The sequence below is a fragment of the Schistocerca gregaria genome, chromosome 2 (genome assembly GCF_023897955.1).
Source record: "Schistocerca gregaria isolate iqSchGreg1 chromosome 2, iqSchGreg1.2, whole genome shotgun sequence".
Classification (NCBI taxonomy): domain Eukaryota; kingdom Metazoa; phylum Arthropoda; class Insecta; order Orthoptera; family Acrididae; genus Schistocerca; species Schistocerca gregaria.
This window is the reverse complement of record NC_064921.1, coordinates 923,399,088-923,415,809: the sequence shown is the minus strand read 5'-3', so window position 1 is coordinate 923,415,809 and position 16,722 is coordinate 923,399,088. Positions and strand designations below refer to the sequence as shown.

Sequence of the window (16,722 nt, the reverse complement as noted above, 5' to 3'; positions counted from 1 at the left end):
CGGACTGAAGCGCATAGAACCACTAGGCCACAACGGCCTGCTAAAAACATTTGTCGCTGAGAATGTATAACACGCGTGTCATCGGTCGCTGTCGCCAACGTACACTACTAAGATCGTGTTACTTAAGTGCAAGTGGTAAAGAATTGCTTGTAGGCTAGTAGAATAGTACGCGATGATACATTAACATATCATTGACTATACCCACAGTGTAATCTGGACACGTTCAAATTTGATAGCTCTTTTCTATCACGTCTCCTCGTTCACACACGTTATTGCACAGATTTCATATAACAGGCTAGGTCATTCAGACCACTTCACCGATATGACTATTTTTGGCAGTGCAGGGTCATATGACTGGTTGGTACCAGTGCTGTACCATCTACAGCACTACATTGCCATTTTAGTATTTAAGTGGATGACAAATATTTTTCCGGTAAAAAATTTCCTTGCAGAGAAGCCTATCGGTTAGTTGTCGGTGTGGGAAATAACACAGTGTTCCAATGATTCATGAGATACGTCGTAAACTCCACAACAAAACGGCCTTCCATGGGGACCTGTTCTTGCTCCATTTCTCTTCAGTTTGTACATTGCAGACATGCCAAAATCAAAATGAAGGAAGTTTGGTTACACCAATGACTAGTTACTTCTAACAACGTGTACCTCAGTTCTTAAATGGTGACTCCAACCAAGCTCCACTAAAACGGAAATTTCCTGCTTCAGCGTAAATACCAAACGTGCCGGAAGAAAATTCAACATACAGTCTGAAACCATCACATACTCAGAAACGGTACCTGGATGTCGCCCCTGACAGAACTCTACCTTATAGAGAGCACCTAACAGAAGCTAGCGAAAAATTAGAACAAGAAACAACATCAACCAGAAGCTACGTGGTACAACGTGCGGAGCACCAGCAGACAATCTGTGTTGATGTGCTGTGGGATTTGTGTTCTCGTCCGCTGACTGTTGCCTACCATTTACGTTAAACTGCCCATATTCATGAAAAACAGACGTCCAGCTTAATAACATCATGAGAATGATTGCTTTTATTATCAAGTGACCCCGACGAAATCATTGCCACAGCTAAGCCACATTCAATACCCTCAACCACAGTGTGGTGATGCTGATACGAGCGAGTGAAAATGGATCGTTAATAATAAATATCTACAACACATCTAGTTATCGATGATGCAATCCATGCCCGACACCTCTCTTGATTATAATCTAAACAGAATTAGAACATAAAAGAGCAGACGTAAACCTTTTTGACAGAAATGCAATAAGCAGTCATCCTCGTCTTGTAATTGTAGAGGACCACAGACCATCAGACAGGTCACAGAAGAATGTCCTACACGATGATACGATGACAGACCAGAAGACCTCCTAACGACGTCTCCAAAGTTGATAGTTCACAAAAGAGTTTTAGTTGTTCGTAACTAACATTTTAGGTAGCATATACTATACTCTGCATATAGTCTGCGTGACTCTTTTTCAGTGTGTCAAAAATCTATGTAGCGGGTGATCAAAAAGTCAGTATAAATTTGAAAACTGAATAAATCACGGAGTAATGTAGATAGAGAGGTACAAATTGACACATATCCTTGGAATGACATGGGTTTTATTAGAACCAAAAAAAGACACAAAAGTTCAAAAAATTCTCGACAGATGGCGCTTCATCTGATCAGAATAGCAATAATTAGCGTAACAAAGTAAGGCAAAGCCAAGATGATGTTCTTTACAGGAAATAATCAATATGTCCACCACCATTCCTCAACAATAGCTGTAGTCGAGGAATAATGTGAACAGCACTGTACAGCGTGTCCGGATGTTGTCTTTCGGCATCCCTAGAGATATTGGTCGATCACGATACACTTGCGACTTCAGGTAACCCAAAGCCAATAATCGCACTGACTGAGGTCTGGGGACCTGGGAGGCCAAGCACGACGAAAGTGGCGGCTGAGCACATGATCATCACCAAACGACGCGCGCAAGAGATCTTTCACACGTGCAGCAATACAGGGTGGAGCGCCATAGTGCATAAACATCGTACGTTCCAGCAGGTGTTTATCAACGGTTTGTAGGTGTGAAGGATGGTGTAAGGATGCAGATCCGACGTACGGCCGGACAGGAGTTTCAGGAGGCGGAGGCAGTTGTGAGCTTTGTTTTGGATGGTGAGGAGATGGGGAGTCCAGGTGAGGTGGCGGTCGAGTGTGAGGCCAGAGTATTTGAGGGTAGGAGTGAGGTGGATAGGACGGCCATAAATGGTGAGGTAGAAATCATGGAGGCGGAAGGAACGGGTGGTGCAGCCTATGATGATCTGATTCTCTCTCTCATTACAGCTCCTTTTATACACGACTGTCATGCGCAGTCACTGACGTTTTGCTGTCCAGCACCATCTGTCGGACATTTGTGAACTTTTTTTGTTCTAATAAAATCTCATGTCAATCCAAGCATGTGTGTAAATTTTTACCTCTCTATCTACATTATTCTGTGGTTTATTAAGTCTTCAAATTTATACTGACTTTTTGATTACCCGGTACATAGAGGATGGTCGTCATGGCCTCACTGCTGTACACGCCCTCTGCAGGTGGCACGCAAGTGGATGGCACCGCGGGTGCAGCTGGCTGCACAGACGGGCCTTCGGTCGTACGCGCAGGCGCCGGACGGCCCGGTGAAGCTGCAGCTGACGCACGTGCAGGGAGAGTTCGCGCTGCTGGTGCTCGGTCTCTGCGTGTCGCTGGCCCTGCTGCTGGTGGAGATTGCCGTCCACCGGAGGACCAAAACCATCGCAGAATTGAGGGGTCCATCTGTCACTACACCGACGATGAGGCGGCACTGTTGGGAAGAACGCAACCTACCATAGAGAGCTTCAACCATGCCTCTACCTAACACTTGTTCACTAAACTCAGTACTGATAACCAAGATAATCTACTAATACAACACATGCTTATGCACTGCAACCGTCTACACCTTCACGTGTTCACTATTCCTTACAGCACATTTTCGTCATAGTCATCTTCAGCCTTAAAGAGAGAGAGAGAAATAAAAAGCCAGACACTTTTGGTTTCTTGTGCGGATTCTCATAACCCAACGAAGAGTGGGAAATGGGCAAATAGGATATCAAGCTAACCAGTGCGATGTCCGAATTTTCTTCTTGTTTGAAAGTATCTGGGGTAATTCAGAAAAAATAATTAGTTATTTTAGGGAAAAATTTTGGTTGAATTCTTACACCCAAAATTAATGTGGGGAACGGACAAAATGAATACAAAATGGAACAGCGTGTAATCTAAATTAGTAAAAAAATATTTAATTTTTTTTGAAGTAATCATGTTAATCAAGAAAAACATATTCGAGGGAAACTTGAAGAAAGATTTTTGGTCCAAATTTGCATAGCCTAACGATGAGTGGGATATTGACAAATGGAGTATCAAACTGACCAATATGAAGTATAGTTTTGCAAAAGAAAAATGATTGCTTGAAAGCAGTTCAGAAAATCTTAAATAGTGGTTTTAGAGAAAAATTAAATACGTCTCGAACAGCTGCTTCTAGCTAAGTAAACGAAGTGTAAATTAGTTAATATCTTCAAAGCTTAGCTTTTTGTACATAAAAAGTTTTATTGCTGTGGTATTTAATTGCCAAATTGGTTTCCTTGGAATCAAGTACTAAATTAAGGACATTTTGAGAAAAAACGATAGGAAAGCAAATTATGTGTCAGTAACACCATGCTTTCGAAACAGATATTGAAAATAAATAAAATATTTGGTAGAAGTTGGCCACATTTTTCTGATACGATGTATGTATCACTAAGAAGTAAAATAGATTAGAAAACAATCTGGTGTAGTTTTGCTTCACGTCCGAAGCAATGTATAGCAAATGAGGTGCGGCAAAATCTTCTACTTTAATTTCTTGTATTGAGAGTAATCACATCACAAAACATCTTTTTACAATATTTCCGTTTGGTCTAATGATAGCTGGCATCAAAACGCGTCATAGTGAATAATAAACTAATTGTCATCCAAATGTATCCTGTGTGATTAACTATAGCCTATCTTATGTAGTGTTAGTAATTACTGCTTTTTACTTCTAGGTCACTGCTAATTTGCATCTCAAAACTAAACATTTCACCCGAGTCCAACGCAGACATTGCATATGTGGAAGATACGGAAAGTGTTGGAAGACAAGCTGACAACGAGACACAGAAATTTTATACCTCATTCGAATTTGCAGAACATTCTTCTGGGTTTTGGGTTGGCAGCGATATTTAGGAGCATATACCGCACATTTTATGTTACAACAAATAAACTTCCTAGAACATGGAAACAAAGACCAGCGTAGTGTACATTTTTCAAAGGAAAACGCTGCATCACAAGCGCCACCATTTTTTCTCCATTGTTTTAACGTCATAAGGATTTCAGTTTCATTTCCTCACCAAGCATCTAACCTGGTTAAGAATATTAAGTAACAGTAACCACAGATGTATACCAGATGATGAAGTTATCAAAAATGAAATATTAAGGCAAATATCTGTAATGTTTCAAACTCTTGGAAAATGTTTCAAACTTGAGATAAGAAAAATTGTGGACATTGCTAGTGTCATATAAGTATACTGTCGCCGGCCGGGTGGCTTAGCGGTTCTAGGCGTTAAAGTCTGGAACCGCGCGACCGCTACGGTCGCAGGTTCTAATCCTGCCTCGGGCATGGATGTGTGTGATTTCCTTAGGTTACTTAGGTTTACGTAGTTCTAAGTTCTGGTGGACTGATGACCACAGCAGTTAAGTCCCATAGTACTCAGAGCCATTTGAACCGTTTGAACTATACTGTCAGAGTCACTGTTCTCTTCAGTCAACTCGATATATTTGTAATGCTATGAAGTGGAATGCGACATAGGCTCCGTCGTTGTAAAGCAGGTGACAGGCTTCATTTCGTTAACTGCTAGGACAATGCAATCACTCTGCACACGAGATCGCGTATAACACTTCCAGGCAGTCCATCCGAAAAATATTCCCTTTACGAGAGAATCAGTTTATTAGTTTTGCCTACTGAACAATCGTGTGTACTGTGATACTTGTCAGCCACTCGGTTAAGGTGTGCTGAATAACACTCTAACATCCATGGTTCTGGGAGTTATAATCTTCAGTTTCAGACTTCACTTTGTTGTAGGGACAATATGCATTGGCTGATGTGTAATGCAAGAAAATAGAGTGAAATGCTGACTACGGATGCTGCATCGAATACGTATTTCATCAGTCACTTTACCAATTTAACAGCAGTATAATCTGATTGTTTGCCATGGCAGATTTAGGTATTACCCTTGGGCCTGCACGTTAACTCCCGCATTTTCTTTTATAATCTTCATTAATATATAGTTCATACAAGATTGATAGCCATCGGAGATGTCCAATCAGCAGAGAATTATGCATATTAGTGCAGGTATCATTGTAACAGACACTTTTACATTACGATAGCAGCTCGCTGACGAGTAACTTCGTGTCTTCGTCTTCTCGACTAAACGATAGACAAGCAACGCGATTGGGGCTGCCCACTGTACTTCTAGATGAGGGTTTTACAGTACAATTCTATAGGGTCGCTGTCGACGAGTCTGCATGTAAAGCAGAAATTAACAGAGACTAAGATATATGATTTGATGTGTTACTACAAGTTTAACAATACATTTGTTTTGATTTATTTCAGATGCAACATTCGTAATCAGTTTTTGGCTTCATTTGATGAAAGTATGGTCAAACAGCCATTGACACCCCAGTAAATGCCGGATTTTTATTCAGTAGCATGGTGAGCTTTAGCTGATCACTGTTTCCTTTCAGCCTCATCTTAAGAACACTGGATCAGCTACTACTTATCTACAGGAACAAGAACATAATTCGAAGACGCCATGTGGGTGTTTTCGAGGTTTCAGAAGTCTGCTCTGATGTTGCAAAGCACAAACAGACCGCTTGATCGTACTTGTCCTGCTATTCCAGTACAAATTGAAACGCATTATGTGTGGTAAGACAGAGGAGGGAACTGCAAGGCGAATTTGTCACAGACTGTGACTCATTCAATGGCATTTTGTTGAGGATTATTTACCAACATTCATACCATGCCTTGCTCTGATATTATTTGATGAAGAGAATTTCTGAAAGACTCAGACCTGAAATTGCAGGCGAGAGCAGATAACAGTAGGAAAGTTGTTATTGAACTGTCAAGAACCGGGCTTGATTATATAGAACTGCAAGAATTCTACTACCAATAACTTATTATTAAATCATTGTGTTTACAGTGTGTGAAAAGAGGCTAAAGACTGCAGCTATATGCAACTGTATTACATTAATATTTATGCTTGCGTGTGTGAGCAGTAACACTGGGAAGGTTTCTAAGAAAGAAGGAACCACACAAAGGAGAAGACAGTAGAGCAGGTTACACAAAGCACAAACCCCAAGTACAAGCAGCTACACAAGCAAGGAAAAGCGAATGAGAGACGTGGTGTAGTCAAGTAGAGCAAACTTAGTGGTACAAGACCACGTTGGCAGAACACAGCAAGCAGATGCAGAGACTCTCTCGGTGACAGCGGGCAAAGAACTGGAAACCAGAGTAACTGTTAGTTACGCTGGCATGGCCTTGTTCAGTGTACGGAGTTGCTGTTAGTAAGAGCTGAGTGAACTGAATATAATCAATACGTGTGCAGTCATCGTCGCTGTGATACATAATATTTGTAAATTTTTTCTAAAGCTTTTTTAAATGATAAATAGCAAGTGAATGTGGAAACGGGATATTTTCTTAGAAGTAGGAAGGTGTGCAAGCTGCTTATGGTAACGATTACAAATGACAACAAATAAGTTTGATAGTGTGCATGAACATGTATTTTCTGTCGTGTCTGACCACATTAAGGTGACTGTTGTGAGTGAGGAAGTGATGCAGAATCTGATGTGTCATTTCAAAACAATCAACAGAAGATTTACATATGTAAAGCTGTGGTATGGCATCAGATAGTACCTTGACAACTGAGGATGACAATAGAGGAAATAAAACTGTGGAAGGAATACAGCAAGTTTTACTAAATATAAATATTGCAAGATTTTTCAGAAGGCAATAAGGAAGAATTGTAAAATCTTGAAAAAAAGGGCAAAGAGATGAATTACGTAAACGTCAGTAGAATATCAAAGCAGATTACATGGGTATTAAAACTGATCTATGTAAACTTAATAAAGAAGGATAATGAAACCAGTACCAGTGCAAGCAGGAATGGACATTGCAATTTATAATAAAATAGCAACCCTTAGGGAAGAAATAAGGGCATAATAAAGGATATGATTGAAACTTTAGATGAGTATCAAGATTAAATGGAAGATATATTGAGAAAAGACCTTAAAAACTGTAATAAGCAATTCGAATATCATGCATTTTGGATTACTCAAGTAGACTCCTAGGTTAGAGAAATTTCATGTACACAAACAGAATCTATTGGGACCAGTAAATTAAAACATCAAAAGCAGAACACAAAGACCGAATTTGTTTCAAACGAAAAATGTCAACTTGTCATTAAAATTTCAATGTAGAAACCAGTTGTAAAGAATACTTAATGGTGAGTGAAGTTGACCCAAATAGAATTAAATATTGAAAAATTCCCTAAAATAGAGACCGAGATTGTAACTAATCGTATTACGTGACAGAAGGGAAATTAACATGAAAGAGACAAGAAGAGAGAAAAGGAGTAGGTGATAGAGTAGATTACATTTTTGAACGAATTTCCATTATTTCCCAGAAAAGGAACTATTACATGTGAAGCATGTGAAGACTTCTTGCTAAAATCACTCATCAGCATAGGTTGTATAATCTAGGCTGCTGAGTGTTTTTGACAAATAAAACAGATCGCTCCTTCGGTCTGCTCAAAATGAGAGAGTTCACTAAGAAAAATTCATTGAATCATTTTTGAATCAATTCTTATCTAGCAAAACACAGAATAGTGTCCAAAGCCAAATTTTCGAAGGTAGGAGCTTAGTTAGCAGTCTTTGTGAAAGCTACAGAATTTTTTTCCAACAAGAAGAAAAACATGTCCTTAACCGACCCATTGAAGGAATCCAGTCTCATAGCTATGATAATACTGAAACTACCCACGTCATCGCTGCAAAAACATATCACCATTAACAATCATAATACACTCCTGGAAATTGAAATAAGAACACCGTGAATTCATTGTCCCAGGAAGGGGAAACTTTATTGACACATTCCTGGCGTCAGATACATCACATGATCACACTGACAGAACCACAGGCACATAGACACAGGCAACAGAGCATGCACAATGTCGGCACTAGTACAGTGTATATCCACCTTTCGCAGCAATGCAGGCTGCTATTCTCCCATGGAGACGATCGTAGAGATGCTGGATGTAGTCCTGTGGAATGGCTTGCCATGCCATTTCCACCTGGCGCCTCAGATGGACCAGCGTTCGTGCTGGACGTGCAGACCGCGTGAGACGACGCTTCATCCAGTCCCAAACATGCTCAATGGGGGACAGATCCGGAGATCTTGCTGGCCAGGGTAGTTGACTTACACCTTCTAGAGCACGTTGGGTGGCACGGGATACATGCGGACGTGCATTGTCCTGTTGGAACAGCAAGTTCCCTTGCCGGTCTAGGAATGGTAGAACGATGGGTTCGATGACGGTTTGGATGTACCGTGCACTATTCAGTGTCCCCTCGACGATCACCAGAGGTGTACGGCCTGTGTAGAAGATCGCTCCCCACACCATGATGCCGGGTGTTGGCCCTGTGTGCCTCGGTCGTATGCAGTCCTGATTGTGGCGCTCACCTGCACGGCGCCAAACACGCATACGACCATCATTGGCACCAAGGCAGAAGCGACTCTCATCGCTGAAGACGACACGTCTCCATTCGTCCCTCCATTCACGGCTGTCGCGACACCACTGGAGGCGGGCTGCACGATGTTGGGGCGTGAGCGGAAGACGGCCTAACGGTGTGCGGGACCGTAGCCCAGCTTCATGGAGACGGTTGCGAATGGTCCTCGCCGATACCCCAGGAGCAACAGTGTTCCTAATTTGCTGGGAAGTGGCGGTGCGGTCCCCTACGGCACTGCCTAGGATCCTACGGTCTTAGCGTGCATCCGTGCGTCGCTGCGGTCCGGTCCCAGGTCGACGGGCACGTGCACATTCCGCCGACCACTGGCGACAACATCGATGTACTGTGGAGACCTCACGCCCCACGTGTTGAGCAATTCGGCGGTACGTCCACCCGGCCTCCCGCATGCCCACTATATGCCCTCGCTCAAAGTCCGTCAACTGCACATATGGTTCACGTCCACGCTGTCGCGGCATGCTACCAGTGTTAAAGACGGCGATGGAGCTCCGTATGCCACGGCAAACTGGCGGACACTGACGTCGGAGGTGCACAAATGCTGCACAGCTAGCGCCATTCGACGGCCAACACCGCGGTTCCTGGTGTGTCCGCTGTGCCGTGCGTGTGATCATTGCTTGTACAGCCCTCTCGCAGTGTCCGGAGCAAGTATGGTGGGTCTGACACATCGGTGTCAATGTGTTCTTTTTTCCATTTCCAGGAGTGTACATATACTCTAGTGGTTTCGCTGTCGGGTAACAGTCAAGGGCAGGAAGAGTGGACCAGAAGTGGATGGTGAACAGAGAGGCGTAATGACATCGAGTAAAACAGGAGATCACTTGCGCACAGGGATAATATGTATTGTGGCTTGAACGAAAATAGGCTGTAAAACTTCTAGAAGGGAACGCAGAAGGTCTCAGAGAGGCATGAACAGAGTTAGTTACTACGGAAACTCCTGAGGATAAGAAAATAGTCAACTTTTGGTGCGCATTCCGACAAGAGAAAGAGAAATGCAGGAAAATTACAAGAGATTAAGACTTAATCCAACTGTGAACGCAACTGACCAGTTGTGCAATTTCTGGCTTATTATGAAAATGATTTTACTAAAGAATAACTTATGGGAGATGAAACAAAACTAATTAAGTGAGTTTATCTTCAGCCAATTTAGATTTTCGTGCAGAATATGAAAACAATAGTCATCCTAGATTCCTGTAGTGAGGTTCAATCTGCATCTAATGATTTATATGAAAGGATAAAAGAGAAGTTATCAGCGCAAATAGTTACAGCTTATTCTGACAGTTGCTAAAGCTCGCTGAACAAGAAGTAAGATTAAGAAGGTACGAAGTTTTCAATAATTTAAACTGCAAAATACGATGTTTACTGTATATCTGAGGTGGTGCCAGGGCTGTGTGTCAATCTATAATTATGTATGGACTACCTGATAGCAAACAGCGCAATGCTAGATGTTGTTGGAGGCTTAATTAATGTAAAGGAAGATGATGAAGAAAAAGTGTTTACACTCTAATAACATGTGTCAGCATAAGGCAGCAACGGTAATGCCACAACAAGCATAACGAGGGAAGAAATGTACTAGACTCTTGACTTGGAACAGACTACTTCATACTCATTCTTCTTCTTCCGTATCTGGATACACCAATTATATCTTCCCTTCCCAGTAATTAGCAACGTAGTTTGCTTTGTCATTGACTTTAAAAATATCATCTTTAGTGCATGTTATAGACATATCTGGGCAAATCAGTAGGTGGTCCAAGTCCTGTATTGCTCCGCATTCACACCTATCGCTGTCACTGTAACCCCATTTAAATAGGTTTGATTTGCACCCAGTTACTCCAGTACGCAGCCGGTTTAATGAGCTCCAAGTTGTAAAAGGTAGTTGAAATCCTGCAGATCCCTCCTCAAGTAGTTCCATTGTGGAGTGTGGCACCATTTCTTCCCAAAGAGATAGCCGCCTTGCGGCGGGGTTGGTGGCGAGCTCTTCAGTAATTTAAATGAAACTCCTGCGGGATTTCAGCCGGACACGTTGTTTTCGGTGCATATGCAACGGGTGTCGGGGATCATTCATTTCTTTTCATCTTTCTATCTCGGCGGCTACTTGTCTGCGGATAGTGGGTGGTGCTATGCCTATGATGGGATATATGATGTCTGTGGGAGTTGGCTTGAGGCATCCTGTGGCAATACGTACAGTTTATTTTACGGCGACGTCAACTTGCTTAGTGTGAGCAGAGTTCCTCCAAACTGGCGCCGCAAATTCCGCTGCTGAGATACTCAGCACCAGACCCGTGGTGCGCAAAGCATGTGGTTAAGCTCCCCACGATGAACCTGTTAGCTTCCGCAGTATGCTGTTCCTAGCATAGACCTTTTTTTAAATGTTGTGTCAGTGCTGCTTAAAAGTAAGTGCTGTGTCCAATGTTACTCCCAGGTATTTTGGGCTGTTTGTATGTTTCAGCTCTTCCCCTTGTCACATTACTCGGAGTTTCCGTTTGGCTTGTTTGTTCCTAAGATGGAAGGCGGATACTTGAGATTTACTAGGGTTTGGTTTGAGATTATTGCCGTCGTAGTAGGTAGCAAGTTCTGCTCCTGTGAGATTCTCCTCCACTTGTTCAAAGGTTTTATCCTGTGTGGCCACTGCTGCACCATCAGCATATATGAACATTCGTGTCTGGTGGCTGATGGGAAGATCATTGGTATAGATGTTAAATAATATTGGAGCCAAGACATTACCCTGAGCAAGACTATTTTTCTGTGTCCTCCATCGGCTGTTTATAGATTCTAAGGTTACATAGTAGCATCTGTTCTGTGGCATGCATTTCACGAACATAGAAAGGGTGTAGTCCTTAGTGACGTTATACACTTTCTGGGTAAGCAACTTATGGTTAACTGTGCCATATGCAGCACTGAGATGCAGGAATGCGACCCCAGTTACTTCACCTCTCTGATAGCCGTCTTCGATGTACTGTGTGAGATTAAGGATTTAGCCACAGCTTGTTCGTTAATGAGGGCTTCGTCCACATAATTAGCTATGCGTTTGAGGATCATTCGCTCCAGCACTTTAAATAAATGACAAAGCAGTGAGGCAGGATGAAAATTTTTACCTTCAGTTGGGTCTTTCCCTTGTTTTAGTAACGCAATAACCCGAACTTTCCTCCACAGTTTAGAAATTTGCATTGTTTTAATGGAGTTATTCATTAGCTCTAGGATCCATGCTTGTACTCCCGGTCCAAAATGTTTAATTTGCTCAGATCTCAGATCATCGAGGCCAGTGGCCTTATTGCTTTTCAAATCGTTGATGACGTCTTGTAGCTCCTGAATGAAGAACGGGCGAGCTAGGAAGCAAATCTTCTCGTTCAGTTTTCTTTTAATTTTTCCATTTCTGATCTTCCTTTTAGTTTTTCCGTTCATGAGTAGTTGGTGAGCTATCTGATCAGGTGTAACTTCACTGTAATTTGGTTGTGGTTCTGTTGGGTCGTTGTGGAGACTTTTGACCAGTTTCCATGCCTTCCTACTCCTGTGCTTCATGTCCTTCTGTTGTAGGAGGTTACACCACTTTTCCTTTCTCGCTTCGGAGATATCAGACATCAGTACCTCACCTGCCTGGATCGTTTCCTCTGAGAAGGGGTCCTCATTGTACAGTTCTTCATACTTTTTCAGAGCTTACTGTCTGCTGCCATTGAGTCCAGCGATGTACTGGATGCGGCACCCTCTAGGTTTGGGCCGTCGAGAGATTTTCTTGACAAGGTCTATAAAAGTTTCATATGATTGTATCTCTGGTTTAATTTCCAAGATCTCCGTATCAACGTCCTCTGCGAAAAGTTCCGAGTGAGCTTTTTTGAAATTGAAACGTCTCTTGAAGGGCATTACATCTGATTTGATTACTGCAGTAATGCAGAAAGTTATTGCTCTGTGTTGCGATCTTGGAATAGGGTCCTCGATTTGCTTTACAGTTTGCAGGGATACCTTTTCGGAGACAAATATGTTATCTGGATTATATCTTCGTTTCCATCTTCCGCTGTTAAATGATGCAGGCAACTTTGGGTCATGTATCAATTTCAGTTTAGCCTGGTCTGCCCAGATCTCCAGCATTTCCCCATCGTCATTTGTCTCTTTATAACCCCATGCGAGACCGTGACAGTTAAAATCTCCTAGTACAACTTTAATGTTTTTTTGAATGGAAATTTCCAGGCTCCGTAAATTTGAACCTCGCACTGGGTACTTTGTACACGGATGTTACAGTACATGAATGTAGCTCAATAGTTAAAATTTCTATATTTTCTTCACATGGCACAGGGGCATATGTCTAAGTTCGGTTTCACAAATATGGCACCTTTCGTGTGGTCGCTCAAGAACTAATTTCATCCCCTGTATCTTTGGTCTATTGCTAGTTGGTGCCCTGTGTGTTTCTTGTAACACTAAAACATCACAGTTGTTTCGTTTGCACATGTCAGATAATAACATTTCTTTATTTACAGATAAGCCTTCAATATTGCATGAAGTTGTCACTAATGATGGTTTTGATAAAGGCCTTTTTTGAGTCTCTTCGGAGTGCTGTTTTGGCGTCTTTGGTTTTGGTGCTCCGGTGTTTGCAGGATTATCCGACTAGGTCGCTTCCAGGGGATGCCCGATTGCTTGTTGTCCGAGTGGTGAACGCAATCTTCGTGGATGCTCCTACAGTCTGATGAGGTCAAAATCAATGCAAATATTTTAAAAATATTGAAGATATTGAAAGATTAAGTGAAGGTGAAGTTCGTGAATTGGAAAAGATACTGCTTAAACATAAAAAAGCGTCTCTAGAAACCAGAAGGTATGAAAAACTACGATTATGGCTTCCAAGTGAAGCTATATGACAAATTCAGAGTTAAAACGTTCCCCACTCCCTTAGCAAAGAGGAATATTGTGGACAAAGAAATAAACCAGAGGCTGGAATGTGGGCTAATTGAACTTTCAGAAAAAGTCAATGGGTCAGAAGTGTTAGAAGAGTTTGGGCAGATATTTAAAGCTGTTAAACTTAAGGTTGAAAGGCTAGTTATTGACTACCTGTCTGGCTGAAAAGTTCAGGAAGCGTAATTACCATAATTATCATCATGTACATATAGTTCTTATTTTTCTTTTTCTTCGCTTCATGGTGTAAATTGAGCAGCTTGTTCTGAAGATCATTTTTGCCTCAGATGTCAAGACTGCGGTGTCCAGTGAGCCTGTAGTTTATGTCAAGTGTAGGAAGACATTCCTGCTAAATTAATTCTAAATGGCTACACCAGATAATCTGTTTTTTAATTTTGCTTTTCAAATCAAAAATACACTCCCTTGACCTATTTCTGTGTTTGATACTTCGCCAGTCAGTCTGCAACCTTTGACTGACCTGAGAAATTTAATCTCAGAGCTTTTTCAGATAGTAGGTACAACCCACTTCCACGTAACTTTAACAGTTCTGGCAAGTACTGTATACCTTCCTTTCTGGTTTTCTACCTCAGAGTTCTGTCAGTTTGGCCACATATACGTTTCAATTCGCCAAGTTTAAATTCTGTGTGGCAGTTTGTTACATTTCTAGAAAAAATAATTAATTTTATCATTTATCTGAATTTAGGAACGTATTGCGTTTTGACGCAGGAACATTATTTTGGCATTATGTAGAAACATTAACAGTCCATTTTCTTCTTCTGTGTTTGTTAAAATTTATAGCCACATTTTTAAGTATGTTCTGTGTGCGAATAGCTAATGTCTGCTGACACTGATCAGTGTGTACGTACATATGATTCACAAACACTCTCTTACAATTCGCGTAATAAATGTAAGACAGCAAATGCATTATAGATTTGTACACAGTAACAGTAGATGACGGTTAACAATACAACAAGAGCAATGAATCTCTGAGTATCGAGTAGAAGCAACAACTTGTTATTACTTACTATTCATTTTCTCTACGGCATGCCTACAGACCAAAGACTTCTCTTAAGAACTATGAATAAGAAGTGTATGTCTACATAGTAAGACGGCATGCTACAGAGGAAGTAAAAGGTTATTAGACTAGGTAAGAATTTCTGTAAAATTCTAATATGTATCTAAATATCACACTTTATAAGTAGATAAGATTACAGTAATTTTCTACCTCTTTTAACATTGTGTTTTATGTATGAGATGAGAGGACCAGCCAAGCGGCGCCACGTAACGTAAGGCAAACAGCACGGCAGCAGACTGTAAAGAGAATTTAAATCACACTCGGTGCAGGGACAGACCTGTGTGTCTGCATGACTCAGAGATGGGTTAGGCCATTAGCGTTATCCGTCCTGCTGAGCCGCTGACCTGCTGGAAGGCGAATAAACGACACTGGCAGTGCTTACGACGGAGCAATGTGCTTTTAGCACAGGAGCAGCATACATAAAAAAGCAACAGTTTCAGATCTTACAACAAAATAAATGAATGACACTGTCAGTATTTGTATTAAAAGTTACATAAAATGTATTTGCGGAGATTTCACAGTAATGATGTGTTCTATGGATTTTTGTGATTTATTTCATGTTCTTGTAATTTGTAGTAGGTTGAAGATTAATGTTATTTTTCCGTTTCAAGCAAAGAGGTACCTGTCCTGAGCGCAAAAGGCATGTAACCAAGCACGGGAAGGAGGCGGGGCGGACAGGGGGGTGGGGTGGGGGGAGGGAAAGGAAATCAGTGCAGGCGCAATATGCGACACTCTGCCTTTGTCTATGTAAAGTGACAGCTACAAATGGCAGCATCATGTCCGTATGTCGCTGGAACATCTACACCACAGTCGAATTATTTTGAAAATTAAGGAATTCGTTCGTTTCCACCTGTATGGAAAATGGTTATAGCTCTCCTAGTGTTGAGAAAGAACGTCAATGTGATTAGTGTAAATGCTGTCAAAAATATTTAAATGTCGTGTAACGTGGCAAAAGACCGTACGTAATGGGTAACTGGGTGGCACTGAGCCAAGGAAACGATTTTAAAATTTTAAACATGGCTGTAACTTCAGAAGCTGCATGACCTATGTTTTGGCCATTTTAAAATTGTCTCTTTCGGAATGTGTAATGAAACCTGTTACATCATATGCTTATTGACAAAACAGACTAACCCAAACGGCTCTTCTGATGAGAGATACTCCTCTTAATAAAGTAATCGCAAGCCATGGCAGTTTTGGGCCACTGTAGTATTACAGGTGTGCAGTTCTAATGCTACGTGTAGTGGCCTAATTTACTGAATAACAAAAATGTTTGTTTCAATTTTAAGTTTATTATTGTAGCTGAGGGTCTGCTGAGACAAAATTCCAGCAGAAGTACTTTGTGATAAGATCTTAGTTGAGGTTTCTCAATGTGAATTAACTGGCTTATGAAGCATTCCAGATTTCTTAGCATTTTTTATTACTGTACACAAAAATCGAAAGTTGATCTTGATCACTTGTGTAAATTAGCCCTGACGAAAATAGGAGTCCTGTGTGTGTACTGTACATGGGCTCAAGGCAATAATAACGTCATATCTGAAGCTTTCTATGCATTGAATTTACAATCGCTCTTCAGCTGATAATGTTCGTTATTATTACACTTCTAATAATTTTAGAATAACGAGATGCAGGTGAAGCAACTCGTGTTTTTTATCTTCCTGACAATATGTTTGACCAGTGAAATGGTAACCTCTGAACAATTAACAGCAGTTTCGTATTAGCGTCACATCCACGACGCGACCTGAATCCAACTTCTGAGCAGAGACGAGAACATCATTTGAAGACGCGAAGCGGGTAGGTATTTCTAGAATTTTTATGTTTTGCTCTGACGCGGCAAGAACTTACATGCCTCTCAGATGTCCTGCTACTGCAGTACCAATGGAGACAGTCACGTGTTACCTGTGGTAA

The 16,722-nt window shown here is 41.4% G+C and overlaps 1 protein-coding gene across 1 annotated transcript in view; it reads left to right on the top strand.

Moving 5' to 3' along the window:
• The window catches only part of LOC126336055 (glutamate receptor ionotropic, kainate 2-like), a 92,415-nt gene extending 78,505 nt beyond the window's left edge, over positions 1–13,910 (top strand). Inside the window, exons 6-7 of the mRNA XM_049999535.1 lie at positions 2,585–2,834; positions 13,744–13,910. Coding sequence (XP_049855492.1) covers positions 2,585–2,834; positions 13,744–13,910 — 417 coding nt within the window. The remainder of the gene's footprint in view (positions 1–2,584; positions 2,835–13,743) is intronic.
• Positions 13,911–16,722: the final 2,812 nt, after the last annotated feature.